Source organism: Cicer arietinum, chromosome 4 (genome assembly GCF_000331145.2).
Source record: "Cicer arietinum cultivar CDC Frontier isolate Library 1 chromosome 4, Cicar.CDCFrontier_v2.0, whole genome shotgun sequence".
Taxonomy (NCBI): Eukaryota; Viridiplantae; Streptophyta; class Magnoliopsida; order Fabales; family Fabaceae; genus Cicer; species Cicer arietinum.
This window is the reverse complement of record NC_021163.2, coordinates 57,724,171-57,739,725: the sequence shown is the minus strand read 5'-3', so window position 1 is coordinate 57,739,725 and position 15,555 is coordinate 57,724,171. Positions and strand designations below refer to the sequence as shown.

The window sequence follows — 15,555 nt, the reverse complement described above, 5'->3', positions numbered from 1 at the left end:
ACTTCAGCTCAATATGTTGATTCACACAAAAATATAATAGGAAAAAATTTGGACATCCTTATGTACAAGGACGGATCTAAAAAATTTGGCTTATTAGACAAGATCATAGGAAAAAACTTGGTTGCATTTTTTTAGGTATTTTTGGAATGATCTTTTAACATAAAACATACATTTTGTGATTATAACAAACTTTAAGAAAATAATGAATTTGATAAATCATAATTGATTAAGTTAAGAATCATACTAGAAGTACTTAATAAAATGCACTTAAGTTTTATCCAAAATTATGTACTAAAAATATTATAGAAAAATACATTAAGATATAGCGATAAAATAACAGTATCATTATAATTAAGCAAAAAATTGAATTACAAATAAGATATTATTTTATACCTAATAAATTAAAGATACTTTAACTTCAACAAATTATAATTGGTTTCTACAAATTACTTGAACATGCTGGATTTTCTTTTAACACTAAATATTTGATGTTATGTAACTAGACAATCATTTAAAAACACTCCTCTTATATAAGTTTATAAGTGTGAATTAGTCTTTTGTTAGTTAATTTAGTCCATAAATGTATCTTTTATAAGTTAATTCATATTCTATTATTTAAAAAGACACATTTATAGACATTTTTGTGATTTTAATACATTTAAGGACTATATTGATACAACTTCAAAAATTTAATAATCAAGATGATTAACTACTCTCTTTTTTAAGGTTTGAGTTTCTATTTAGTGGGGATAACACACTTTTAATTAGGGAAAATAATCAAATACTATATGCTAATTAGAGTTGTCAAAATGGATCAGATCCATTTGGTCTGACTGTTTGTCCACAGATTAGTACATGTTGAATCTTAAAAAAGTAGACTAAAAAATAAATGAGTCTTTTTGGTCTTGATCATTTAGCCCTTATATAAAGTGGGGCTAAGTTGGGCCGGTTCAATTGGCTGACCCACTACAACTAAAAAACTAATTTTTTGTAAAAAATTATCATGAGTAAATTTGGGATAACTCAAATAATTTTTTTTTACTGCTTTTGGATTGACTTTAAAAAATGGTCTTTTGGAGTTGGTTTTGAAAAACAAAAGTAATATATCGACCATAATTAAGAAAGAAAAGAAAACTTAATTTACTAAAATACCAAAAAAATGTATAATGTTAAAAGAATATCAATCATTGTTGTGGTGCTTCCGTCGCTGACCAAGACTAGAACTGTCAATTCAACACTTTAGTCAATTTAGCTCCATTTGTGACTGGCATTTATTGACCAATACCAATGTCGATTTCGACTCCACACTTCTGCTTGTGGTAGTGTTATGTATTATAATTTTATATTGTTGTCTATTGTGTTAAATGATTGAAGGTGTTTTTGTATTTTAATTTTTATTAATTAAAATAAAAAAATATCTAGAAAAAATTGGTCGGGTCATTGGCCGTACAGTGCATAATGGACGGATCAGTCTTTGATAAAGCACAACTCCATAACAAAGTGAGTCAGGTTGAACTGATTCGTTCGTACGTATAGGTCCTTCGGGCCAGAGCATATTGGGCTGGATCGACTCATTTGATAAATGTAATGCTAACAAACAAAAAAATAGTGGGGGCAAACACCCTCAATGCATTAGCTGTAGATTCGTCCATATGAAACATGGGTAATCCTAAAATAGTGAAATACTTGTACCAAGTTTTTATCTAGTACTACTAGTAATTGTATCATATTCTTGGGTATTCTATTTTTCATTATTATTTCATCGCAAGTGAAATTCATAATTTTTTTTATATATTAATATAATATTATTTGTATATTTGAATTTATTTGTTAGTGTAACTGAACACTATTTGTGACTTTTTAAACTTTTATTATGTTTTATTTATTTATTATGAACTAAGCAATTTAGGTCTCTTAATTTAATTATATAAAAAAAATTCATGTTTTTTATTAGCATACCCTACCTTTATATTTTCTAAAATATCGTACTTCGTACTCGTACCTAATATTGTACTCATACATATGCATCATAGATCCATCCCTTCTTTTGTAGTAGTAAGTAAAAAACATGAACAAGCAAAATTAGGCGGTGTCTCATACTTTTTCTTATGTAGATTGTGTTGTCCGAATATCTTCTAGTTCTTTAATGGACAATACTCATCACCATTTCTCATATTATGTGAAATTTGAAATGACAATGTTGATCACAAGAAAGAGGATTTGAATTGTGATTCACTTTTTAAATTTAATTTATGTATTATTTTGTTAACTCAAAATTGATATTAACTTGAATTGTGATTAACAAGATTAGTGTTAATTTGTTAACAATGAAAACTTCACAAAGTGATTAGTGTTGTGTAGGTGAAAAATAAAAATGAGTTAAGGAAAAGAGAATTCACACGGGAATATATCATGATTCACCTAAAATAGGTTACGTCCAATCTCCACAGTTTGTGAGCTTTTTCACTAAAATGTTCAAGCAAGAATGTTCTTGCCTTTTCCACAAATGTTCGAGATCAGCCTTAACTTGTTACAATAATTCATCTTTCAACCTTGGAACGATTTCAAAGATTACCCTTCAATCTAGAAGAGTATTTCAACGCCACCTTTAAAATACAAAAGAATTTCTCAAAAATACTCAAACTATATCTATATTCTATAGTATTTGAGTTTCAACAAAACTTTTTTGAAGAGAATTGATGGATTAGCCTTTACTGAACACTTGTTTGAGTTAAATTTTAAGCAATCAGATTCAAAGAATAGATCGTTAAATCTAATGAAGAGTTGGAGCCTTTGTTTGATTCTAGAGCTTATATTTCTCAAGAATGGTGATTTAAGTGAATGATTGTTTACACTTTGAACTAAATTAATAGACTTTGAACTGATGATGTTTCCTTTGCCTTGAGGTTCCTTTTATAGGCTACTTGAAGGTCTGTGTCAGCTCATATAATCGTTGGAAGACAGGTTGTTTGATGTATGAATTAATAGGCATGTGTTGTAAATAAACGAAGATTGTTTCTACTTGATCATCAGAACATTCTTCATTTCTGTTTTGGACAACTGCTTGTATTTGTCACTTTTGACAGTTGTTTGTAAATCATATTATTTTGTACTTGTGTTAGTGATGCAATGTCTCATTTGACCAAGTTGTACTTGTTTATCTAAGCCATCAATTTTGAAGATTAATTTTGCAACTTGTTTTTTGTGCATTGCTTTGACTTTGTTAATTCTTCATATGAATCTGTCAAGAGTATCCTTGAATATACAGTTTTGTTCCTCTGTAATAGTTACTGGTGATTTGTCATGCATCTTGATGTACTATTGCAGCCTAGATCAATCTTGGTTTTAAAAAGGTTTTGTTCTTTAATAAACTAGATCGTTATTAGATGAAAGTTGTGAAAATCAGAACGCTCTTCATTTTTTATGTTTAATAACCAGAACAATCTAGTTTTCTCAGATTTGATCTTGCTTCTTTCAAGCTGATCTTTGTTGTTATATTTGATGTATGTCTTTGATTAATACACTTAAGTGCACATGTTAAATAACAACATATTTTTAAAATCATTATTAGAATATTAATTAACTTTGTTTGATTATCATCAAAATATTAATTTAAAATTTTGTCTTAACAAAACTAATAATCAACATGCTTGGACCATCGATGAAAAACAAGATTCTTACAGTGCAGTTGTTGTCTTGTTACAAAATATCTTTGTACAACTATTGCTTGAGTAGTACAAATGGTTGTTTCTTTGTAGACCATGAAATTGCAACAATACGTGAATGAATTATGTACCCTAATTTTCTTTTTTTGGTTCCTTCATCTCGAACTCAATCACTACCTGTGTATCGAACAAGCTTTAGATCATTATTATTATTAGAATAAAAAAAATTCAATCAAATTGCCTTTGATATATAGGAAAATTCTTCTGGCTCATTGAAGATGACATTGCAAGTATTGTTAAATAAGAGGGTGCATTTGATATCAATTACAAATTTGGTCTGATCAATGTAGGAACTGAAAATGAAGATCTAATCTTACAAATGATACATATATATATATATATAACGAAGCTTGACAATGACAACTGTAATTGTAACAGCTGAAGCCATGATGATTGACAATGGACTATCTACAATTCTTCGACAAATGTGGAGGAGCGCTTGAGAAGCTCATAGCTGACTCGCTGAGGATTTGCTGCTATCACCCTTTTCCGGTGTTCCACATTCACTAAAGTCAAGCATGCGTCGTTCCACCTGATGGGAAAAAATCCCATTAAGCTATTGGCAAAAGTGAGGTTTATCAGAAATGATCTTACACTGCAGTACAGTGGAATCTGTGTATGAATACTCATACTTGATGAGGTGAGAGACAACGACAAAAGTCACTTGCTTTATAAAAAAAAGACACGGCTACTCTTGCCAAAAGTTTCTTGTTACGAATAAATAAATGGATGGGATTGGAATTCACTCATGTTTCGTGATCAGAAGAAAGACAAACAAAAAAGCATTTCAAATTTGATTCAGAAATACTGTTACTCTTTCCAACATTTTAAAGTCACATGCAAAGATTAAATATTGAATGGAAAACAAGGGAGAGAAGCATAGAGATGTAGTTTCATTAAATTCAACTTTACCATAGCATTTGAAGATAATTTAGAATTGTTTGCAGGCTGATTGCTAGGGCTGTTATTTCCCTGGTCACCAGTTGCATCTTTAGGTAATGCCTTAGGAGTTTCATTTTTCAAATTCTCCTGTGCATTTTCATATGTAGCAACAGTTTGATCGCCAATCTGTTTTAACAACCCGATAGCATCGTAGCTTCTATCACCTCCCGGGCTCTTGAAAAATCCAAAATCCTGAAGACATGTTTACTGTTTTCAGCAGCTCAAAATTAAAATTTACTTCACAATCAATACAACAGTTATCCAACAGAACCTATATTACCTCAATTGTAATTTCTTTATCAAAACTGGGGCTACAGAGAAACGTATTCCTGAGCCAGGGAGATTTCCATGCAGAAGGTGATTCAATACCTTTCCTGAAAGGTGTTCCACCAAACCTACCATAAAAAAAGTAGCCAGCCAGAAACAGTGTGAGCATTGATAATTGACAATAACTTAAGAAAATGAAAACAGAAAAACTGTAACAAAGTACCAAAGTATATTCTTGCGAAAATAACATTAAACATATACATGAATTTTCCGGTCCCCACAAAGAGAAATAAGTTGTGGGAGCAACTTAAATCATTGGCAGTAATACTATTATCTTAAGTTTCAATATTAAAATAATTCTGCACCATTTAGATGCATCCGAAATAAAATGAATAATGAAAAATGGAAATACTAAATTGTGATCAACAACAAGAAAATCAAAGAACATTACATGCTACATGTTTCATAACCACCGTCATTTCTACTTTGATCCTCTGAATTCTCCCCTGGAGCTTTTACACGAGCAACAGAAACTGTTAGATTTTCATGCTCCTTCGCACGAATGCAAGGAGTGCTAATCCTTGAGCATGACTTCTCAGAAGATAATTTTGAAGGGACACTCTGGTTCAAAGCTATTTCCGAGCTCCTATTGTTCAAGTTTCTGGGAGTTCCATCACTAGAGCCCAGAACTCTATCTCTAAAACCAACTTTATCAGATGAATATAATGACAGGTCATTCATATCATGTTCAGACAAAACCCCAGAAGATTGTAGCATCTGATAAACAGAAAAAAGGAGTGAAAAGTAGTAATCTAACAAACAAATGAGAGAGAAGGGAGGACGGAGGGAGAAGTATCTTCAGATTACAACCAAATACAGCAAGAGAAGGTGGTGTACATAGTACTTACAATCTCAGCAGCATCAATCTTCATTTTAGAATCAACATCAAAAGGTTGCTGCCTAACTTTACCATGAGAATTACTGTCAAGTGCATCTGACTGTTTTTCTTCCAAAATTGCAGAAGATTTAACAGCCTCTTCTACTTGTTTGCCTTTATAAGCTTGTTCACAATTCTCTTTATCGTCATCAAAACCAGAAGCCCCGGAGTTTGGCTTTTGTAATAAAGAGGGAGAAAGTATATCTGCTTCCAAACTGGAAAAGGCTTTGGCCAAAGAGGATGCCATGTCGGTCTCAAGTTTCTTGCCAATTCTTTTATCTGAAAGTGGTGATAACAAATCTCGGCGTCGTTTCTTTAATATTGATGGTGTACCCGTAAAAGTTTTAGCTGCACTTTTCAATAATGCTTCTGGACTATCATCGCGAGCAGGCGAGTCCCACAGCCTTAACGGAGTCAGACAGTTCATAGAAGACATCATAAACTGGCGGATACCAAGGGGACTAAATTCTTGCTGCATATCACCCCCAGATTGTACAAGATCACAGCTGAAGAAAGGAACATCCAAGCTTGGATAACGGGGAGGTTCATAACATAGAGCTCTCTCGTCCTCCTTATTTGTGCCCACGTTAGGCTTTTCATCTGTTGGATAACAGGTTTGCTTAACATCTGGTCCACGGATAAAACTATCCTTCAGAATATCTGATGGCTCTTGCATTACTGAACTCTCTGTAGCATCAACACAAGGAGAGCTGGACATGTCATTGGCATAAGTGAAGTTATCGGGTGCTCTGGAGACAAACTGTTGACACTCACGCCCACTATCATTAGTAGAATGTAATGGTTGGGTGGATTGAGAAAATGACATTCCTTTAAAATTATTAGAACACTGAGGACAAGTTAACTGCATAGTTGAGGTTCCACCAGTTTCGGATATCTGAATATGACATGATTGACAAACATATGCAGTGTGTCCATTAAATTCAATAGTATCAACACCTTTATTATAATCTCCAGGGAAAAAACATTCATCATTATTTGCCTCTGAAAACAGGACTCTGCAACATTCGTCATCAGATATCAACATATGCTCAGGTTTAGCAGAACCCATAGATGTAGATTCCATGGGCGTTGAAACAGCTAATCCCGCTGAAGTCTGATATGGAACATTCACCAAGTCACGTACTCCACTAGGATCTGTACCATCTCTTTGCAACTGTGAGGATTCCTCCCCCAAGTCCATTGATGAAATATTGGGTAAGGAATGTAAATTAAACTGACAATCCTCATTCATGGAATTTCCAGGTTCATGTGAGTATTGTTCAATGAATTCAGAAGAACATGCTTCATGATGAGCAGTTTCTGGGATGCATATAGTAACGTCATCAATAGATACATAATATGGCTCAGAACAGGATGCTTGACTTGGACTACGACCTGTCCCAAGACTACATTCTTCATTTGGCTTAAACCCCTCAACAGTTTGCAAGTCAGCACCTGTCATCTCTCTGGAGGATGGGAAGTGGAGAGCATTAGCTGAATCATGGCTACACTCTAAAACTTCATCTCCTTCGGTCCCTTGAAGACCATTATCTTCTCCGTTACCTTGCGACCTTGAAGATGTTGTAACCATTGATTGACTTGGATTTCCACCATGAGGTACAGATTGCAACTGAGTAAGCAAGCCTGATGCCATGTAAGAATCCAATTTCTTTTTGACTGAACTGTTCCAGTGGTTTTTAATAGCATTGTCTGTCCTGTTTCCACATAAGTACAAGTATGTCACTACATTACAAGTATGTGGATAAGCATAAGACAGAGAATGAAACTAGACATGAAAAAACCAGGCACTGATATGACATCATTTGAATCCCCTGTAGTTACTACAAGAGTAGGAGGAAAAGATAAGATCTTAGTAAGAAAAACAATTAAAATTTGATATTTTTATTTTGTCAGTTTATCATACCAAAACCTGCAGTAGGAGGTATCTGATTAAATCAGTCCCAGAACATAAATAATAACGAACTACGACTGCAAATGCAAGTGAAGCATGTCGATCGTCAATAGAAATATAATTAAATATAAACTTACCTTCCAGGCAAAAACTTTGTTAATTCTGCCCATTTGTTCCCATAGATCTGATGAGCACGTATTAGAGTCAACTCCTCTTCCTGTGTCCATGCTTCCTTGTTTATAGCAGGATTAAGATGATTATGCCACCTAATAAGATTTTACAAATTATATTAATGAAAATGAACACCATCCCTCCACATATACTTCAAATTTTCAAAATACATCCAACAATATGATTTATGAACGATGCCAGTTGAGAATTATAGGTTTACGGTTATGGAAGAAAGAGAAGGAAAAACTTAAAATATTATTGACTGTGAGTATCTTCTCTAGCTCACGAGTTGTATGTGTTAGAACACTAATCACACAAATGCATACTCACAAGAGTAATAGTCTATTAGAGAGGGGAGAATTTAGAGAGATAGAAATACTTATAATTTATTTTTTCATAACACTTGCAGTATTTATACATGCATTAGTTAGTTAGTTTTGCATACCAACTAGCAAACTACTAATTGTATTCAAGAAGAGACAAACCAACTAAACAACGAACACACTTATTTGAATTACATGATTGATAACACTTCCCTTTAATTCAAATACTTAAGGGACACTACTCGTACTTCATTCCTAATTTCTTCAAATTTGATCCAACTTCAAAGCCTTAATCAGTATGTCTGATGTTTGCACTTCAATAGGACAATACATCTGTTTGAGCTGACCAGTTTGCATCTTAATATGTTTGCTTCTACCATGAGATACGGGGATTCTTTGAGCTGACTTTTTTTCAACCATCAATTGCAAAGGTTTGGTTACTATTATCTTCATTTCGATCAACATGGACTCCAAACAAAAAGCTTGAAAGGCAGCAAAAGAGCTTGCAATGCACTCAGCTTCACATTCACATAAGGATAACATATTACAGGCTGATTGTTTGAACATGGAAAGGTTGGTGCTTCCATGAACTTGAACATATAACCTATAGTACCTTCTTCTGTGAAATTTATCCAACCAATCTGAACCCGACTAGCCTCTCAAGGCACATTCTCCTTGCTCAACCTTATAAGGAAACAGAAGACCATATTCCAATGTACCTTGCAGGTGCCTCATTATCCTTTTGGTAGCCACCAATATTAGCTTTTTGGAGAACAACCAAATATGCTAATCACACCCACTGTATAGCATATATTTGGCATGCTACTGCACAAATACTTCAATGAACCAATAATTTGCTTAAACAATCGTGTTAAACCTTTTTAGCACTTCAATTACATATTTCCTTTGATGAAGTACTATACCTTTTATTTTCATAGCAAACTCCAGACCAAGGAAATAAGTGCGGAAATATATATTATATTTCTCTGATTTTGTAAATGATACAAGGAGGGTATTTATAGAATAGTCAAATGTGAGTGCTATTCTAGCCTAAAAATCAGGGGAAATTATTCTCCCTATAAATGCTAACTTTAAATATATTAAAACAGAAAATCAACTAATTATTATTTACACAAACAAAGTCCTGATTAGCTGTAGAAATCAGAATCTGCTGTACAAATCAGAATCTGCTGATTCTGCTTGATACGGGCTGATCTTCAAAAATAAGTCAATCTTCTTAAATCAGACCTTTTAAACTCAGTTTTCATAATCACCTTCAATACCTCAATCTTTTGGAATTACAAGTGACTATGATCGTCAACATAAAGACAAAGTAAAAGTAATTATGAGCTTTCATGTTGAGTTCTCACCCAAACACCATGCTCCACGGAGCATTTGATGAAGCCGAGTTAGATTAAGAAAGAATCAATTCTTCTATTCCAAGCTTTTGGGGCCTGCTCCAAGCCATAAAGAACTTTTTTTCAATTCGTACACTATTTCTTCCTCCCCCTTTAAGTCTACCACACCAACCTTTGGATAATTACCCGTGTAAGTTGAAACAAAACGAGGCTTTGATCCGAATACACCACCAATCCCAATTCTTTTCATCAAGCATAGGCAAGTGCACAAGAAAAACCATTTGAAGCAATCACCTCACTTCACTTGTGTTTAGGTTAGGAAAGAACCAAAATCTTTGGATACCAATTTGTGAGAACACTTATCACATATGCGTATCCGCAAGAGTATTAGAAGTGAGAATTTAGAGAGATTTAAATACTTCTACCAACTACTAATAGTATTCACTAAGAGACTAACTAACTGAACGACTAACACACCAATATTTGAATAGCATGATTGATAACAGTATGCGCTGAGTCCAAATAATCAGAGATCACGGTGAGCCTAATTTTTTGCAACACAACCAACTTGTGAACTGGTCGTGTGGCACAACTCTCTTTGACATCTCTAATTATGCTTCTGATTTGTCTTAGTCTTGTCTGACATTTCAATGATTTTTCAGCATCAGTCATTTCTATCTCCCTTTCCTTATAATAGTCATCAGCTTGCTATGCATTATACCTCTATATCACTTTCAAGGGTGGCCACTGCCCAATATTGATAACTATGTATCTAACACATTCCCGCATGCCAGAGTCATTAGAGCTTGAAGTGCATACAGTGCACAAGCTCATAATACATAACCTTAGGCTGAAATTTGACGCTTGTTTAGAAAATGTTCAAGAACTTTTTACCATGTTAAGAATTTAATAGGTTTAGTTTATGGTTAGGGAAAAAGGAAACGAAATAAAAGACAATATAAGTTAATAAACTGAAAATATTTTAGATAATAGGGGATATTTTCTAGATACTCTGTAACAAGGCTATAAGGATAAAGATACTCTAACATATTCCAAATATACAATTATTAACCTCAGGAGATATTCTCCAGTTAATCTAACAAGGTTATAAGGATAAATGATCTCAATAGGAAAGAAATTGCAAGCAACCAATGATATATGAATGAATTAGTGGAAACCCAATAACCATACCTTTCTCGACATTGCTTCCCAATACGCCCAGGTAAATGTTGTGCAATAGTTGACCACTTTGTAGGCCCATATTTGTTTACCAATTCAATCATCACTTCATCTTCCTATTTACATATTTGGATTAGTAGATATCTAACTAAAAAGTTGATATATAATCCAAGCCCACATCAAAATAATGTGGAAACCAAGGATTTAACTGTATATCACATGCTCAAAGAAGCTCTAATAGCATTTATTTGTCTATCACATGGTCATAGAAGCTCTAATAGCGATTATTGGATTATGGTTAGGTCAGAAATAAAAGAGAGAAAGAACCACTTCTACATGTAGAGATGAGACTAACACACAAAACAGAAGGAAGGCATAGACTACCTCTTTAGACCATGGCCCTTTAACAAGTTCGGGATTCAACACTTTCTGCCACCTATGTAAGCACTGCACATCTGTTCTATCCTTGAAACACTCCGCTTCAAACATATATATGAAGCAATTAGATAAGTTATGAAACAAAATTTATCAAAACAAAATTGCATAAGCTAAACAATGCTTTATGAAGGGTTTTTTGGTACATAATGCTTTAAGAAGGCTAACATGCAGTGTGCACTTGAGCAGGTAGTGGATGATAGTGGTAGTGGCAGATCCAAAATATTTTCATAGTGGAGGCAGATATAATTTATAATAATATTCATCAAATAAATTATTTTAAGTTTTACAAAATAAAATTTTATGACAAAATCTTCAAGAACAACTATAATATGTAGGAAAGTGTTTCCTTTTAACATATGACAAGACAGATTATATATTATTGTATTTTACTATAGAATGACACAACAGTTATACTTTTTATAGGTGCAATATAATGTTATTAGACATTTTTATTTTTATGTAAAGGAGCATTTCCTTTGTGGGAGCAAGAGCCCCCATAAAATTATACATCGGTCCGCCACTGGTGGTGAGCGGTCATGAATAATTTCATATAATATATAATCATGATGAATAAGTTGAAACATAAATACACTACCTATTTTTTTCCAATTTTTTCCTTTGAAACGCTGAACAGCCTTCCGCAATGTCTCATCCTGCAGGAAAAAATATCAAAAATAAAACCCTCAACATAACTTTATCATACATTTAATTATAATTAAAATTTATATTAAAATCTTCAAAATTAAAATGGAAAACCTGCAATATCCAAAATTCTAAATGGCTGATTATATCAAAGGCATTTTAGAAAAGACCAAAGTAGAGAGATTTCGCAAATATTTCAAAAATAATTAACTAAAATCAATTAAAATTTATTTTATTTCAGTAAGTTACATAATTTTGCTGTGTAAATAAAACATTATTGGCTATATAGAGGTAGACCAAGTTCAGATGTTCTAGTACGACTAAAAATCAATAACAAACTGCAAAAAGATTAATTATGTGGTTCTAGTATCCAATACATCACCTCCTCAGGAGTCCATTGCCCTTTTGTAGAACGCCTTGTGGGGCCAGTAGTCCTCCTACAGTTACATGATTGTCAAAAACTTACTTAACCCCATCATCAATGTCTTAAACAAGAAGATAATAATTATGGTTACCAATCAAATATATGTAATTTAAGTTAGTGATTCAATGAAAAGGGAAACATAGACAGTTGCAACTTGCAAGGACAAGGCAGTAAGATAACTATAACTTCGATACTGAAGGTTTCAACCCTAGCTCGTCTATAATTTAGTAACTTTGGCTCAAGAAAAAAACATGTTGATAAATCCCATCAATCATTCTGTTAGAAAGAATCTGTAACTCTTCAATGATACCAACAAATAATGGCTTGGGTATGAATACACAGAAGGAGCACCAATTATAACCTGTCACTCCAATCTTTTATTAAGAGATGGTATGCACCAATTATACCAATTTGTCTTTGCCCTCCAAACTCCATCTAGACTCATTCAAAACACAAAATTGTTTGCAACGGAATGAAAGATGATGAAACACATAGCAGATTTTTATAATTACCCGTGCAATGCTCTAATTTTCTGAACACCATCAGTGGGCCCATCCACTGGAGGAACGGCGATTTTTCGGTCACCGTCCATGATTTGCTAGCATAAAAGTACAAAAGCATACCCCAATTCCCACTCTACTACAAATCATTATAATCCCTTTAAATAGCAGCAAGACCAAACTCCTGCAAGAAACAAGCACATCAACAAAATAATAAAAAAGAATAACCAATCAAAACACAAAACAACTCATCATTGTAAATTAATTCCAACAATAAAAAAAGAAATCTCAAGCCCTAATACTTATAATTATATCATGCACAAAGCTAAATTATAAATTTGCTACAGTGATACAAAAAATCCAACAAAAACAATAGAGAGTGAGTGAGATTAGTCAAACCTGTCTGAAAACCTATACGATGAATAAAAAAAATATCAAATTCAAGTTTGAGAAATCAGATATCAAAGAAATCCAGATTCCAAAAAATCGTCACTGAATAAGACATCATAAAGAAAAATAAAATAAAAAGCAAAAAAATCAACAAAATTCAAATTCAAATTAGATTATTTAAAAAAACAATCCATGACTAAATAGGGCAAATGCATAAAAGAAATAAAAGAAACGAAGACTCACCGAACTGAACATGAAAAGGAGAAGAAGGATTGATAAATCCACAATTCGCATATTCAGATCGAAGAACAAAGTTTTGCAAAATCGAAACGGAAGAGAAAGAAGAAGAAGAAACGTTAGAAATAGTTTGTTATATATAAAGGAGAGTGAAGACGTTAGGGTGGGTGTGGTGTGTTGTTTGAAACATAAAGAGCGGACTCAACAAATTTTCAAACAAACCCTATAATATTACTATATGCTTTTCTTTCTTTCTTTCTTCTATTCTATTCTTTTGTTACCACTTCAACATTTGTTTATGGACTACAACTACAATAATATTTAATGTAACGTGTTACTTTTTCAATTTTTCAAATCTTTTAACGGACAACTTTTCTTAATCACACAATATTACTATTACTCACAAATCATCTTATTACTATTACAAATAATAATGTAATTAAGAAAATCTTTTATACTTTTTTTTTATTTGTTGATTTTAGTCATAGAAGTGAAATGAATGTTGTGTAATACGAATTTTAGTTATTATTTATTGAAATTTATGTGGATCTTTGTATATTTAATTTAGATATATTTAGTTTGACTAGTCTAACATATACTATATACTATAGTATACATTTTTCAAATTCGAACTATTAAAATTATGGTTTTTAGTTACCATATTTACAGCCTAATTTTAGTTAGACTAGTCTAACGCACCATAGTATATATTTTTTAAACTTTAGCTATTAAAAATTTGTCATAATCAAAGACATATAATAAAATAAAATAAAAAATGATTAATGTTTTCTTTTTATTATGATTTTTATTGCTATATTAATTGAAATATATGTAAATCTTATCATATTTACATCCTATAGTATAAACAATTTTTAAGTGCTAAAATATAATTTTTTTATGAAATAAATTAAAAGCCTAGGCCATCCATCATAAATTCACAATTCACATATTATAAGTTAAGTACCTCAAAAACACTCAACAAATTTAGTTTCTACAGCTGCGTTATACTGAAATTACAAAATACTGGTATGAACCATAAGTTTCTAAGTAGATATGCAAACCTCGAAAAATTATATTCTAACAAAGTTTAATGAAAGTAAATCTTTAAATTTAAAGTTGATTATTTGAGAAGACATACAAAACATTCTCAAACAATATCTCATTCATCTATCTCAATTCAATACGTTCATATTGATGATACTTTCTATTTATCACGATAAAGAGTCTCATCCAATATATAAATGATCATATAAGTAATGTTTTTTTTTAGTTCGTTACAAGGAATAGTTTCCACATAATTCATATTAACGTTTTGTTACAACTTTCTACATGCTACGAGGATTTGGTATGTAGGTTTTGTTATCTCTTGGTTGCGCCAAACGACACGCACCTCAAATACTCATATACTATAAGTAATTAGCTCATATGATGCTATGCTTTCTCTTTTTTTTTGCAGTGATTATTAACTTTTCATTATAGAGATTAACAATATAAAACCAAATATACATCATAACTAAAAATAATGTTTCAATCATTTCATAATGTGAAATTCATACTAACACACAATATAATTGTTGTAGAAATTAATCACGATTGTTGAGACATGAACAAAAACTTTAAAATTGATATATTCTCTTATAAGTCAAATAGCTATTCACAAATATGATTGATTAACTCGGTCTCTATCAATATCTTCAAGAAAAACTATAAGAGTAATTTCCACTTAATTTTAACATGAATAAGCTAAATCATAAAATTTTGCTATTCATAAATAACTATTTTCTATTTTCAATCTATCGTCTCAATCCTTTGACATAAACCAATATACTTCTGATATTAGGTTCTAACCTATTGACATACTAACTATTTATATACAAATTTAACTACACATTTTTTCATTTTTAACCACTAATAAAATTCATTTAAATCTTGATACATCTTATTAAAACTTTGACGAATGTTATAAGAAGAATGTAAACTTCTTCCAAAATCGTTTTCGTATTTCCTCAACATTTGATATACAGACAAATGAGTGTCAAAACATAAAACGCCCTTCAAATCACTCTCACAATCAAAAGTTGTATTTACTTGAACATCTTCCATAACCTTT

The 15,555-nt window shown here is 32.0% G+C and overlaps 1 protein-coding gene across 3 annotated transcripts; it reads right to left on the bottom strand.

The window, feature by feature from the left end:
• Positions 1-3,892: 3,892 nt before the first annotated feature.
• Positions 3,893-13,722, bottom strand: LOC101507917 (transcription factor MYB3R-1-like). Of its 3 annotated transcripts, none has more exons than XM_004498423.3 (12): positions 13,452-13,720; positions 12,831-13,002; positions 12,277-12,331; positions 11,848-11,905; positions 11,199-11,293; positions 10,827-10,930; positions 7,921-8,049; positions 5,843-7,586; positions 5,386-5,711; positions 4,948-5,062; positions 4,638-4,859; positions 3,893-4,281 (listed from the first exon to the last, which is right to left on the bottom strand). In XM_004498423.3, the coding sequence occupies exons 2-12, from the start codon at positions 12,908-12,910 to the stop codon at positions 4,174-4,176; spliced, it is 3,036 nt and encodes a 1,011-aa protein (XP_004498480.1). In that variant the 5' UTR covers positions 12,911-13,002; positions 13,452-13,720; the 3' UTR covers positions 3,893-4,173. The 3 variants fall into 3 exon arrangements, with proteins under 3 accessions (XP_004498480.1, XP_004498481.1, XP_073223682.1); XM_004498424.3 differs by having other exon boundaries at positions 3,893-4,257; XM_073367581.1 differs by lacking the exon at positions 3,893-4,281 and having other exon boundaries at positions 4,736-4,874; positions 13,452-13,722.
• Positions 13,723-15,555: the final 1,833 nt, after the last annotated feature.

Excerpts from the sequence above, each read along its gene's own strand:
- LOC101507917 (XM_004498423.3), bottom strand. The coding sequence starts at position 12,910 with ATGGACGGTGACCGAAAAATCGCCGTTCCTCCAGTGGATGGGCCCACT. Across the intron at positions 7,587-7,920 it reads ACAAAGTTTTTGCCTGGAAG|GACAGACAATGCTATTAAAA; the intron begins GTAAGTTTATAT and ends ATGTGGAAACAG. Across the intron at positions 5,712-5,842 it reads AGATTGATGCTGCTGAGATT|ATGCTACAATCTTCTGGGGT; the intron begins GTAAGTACTATG and ends TCTGTTTATCAG.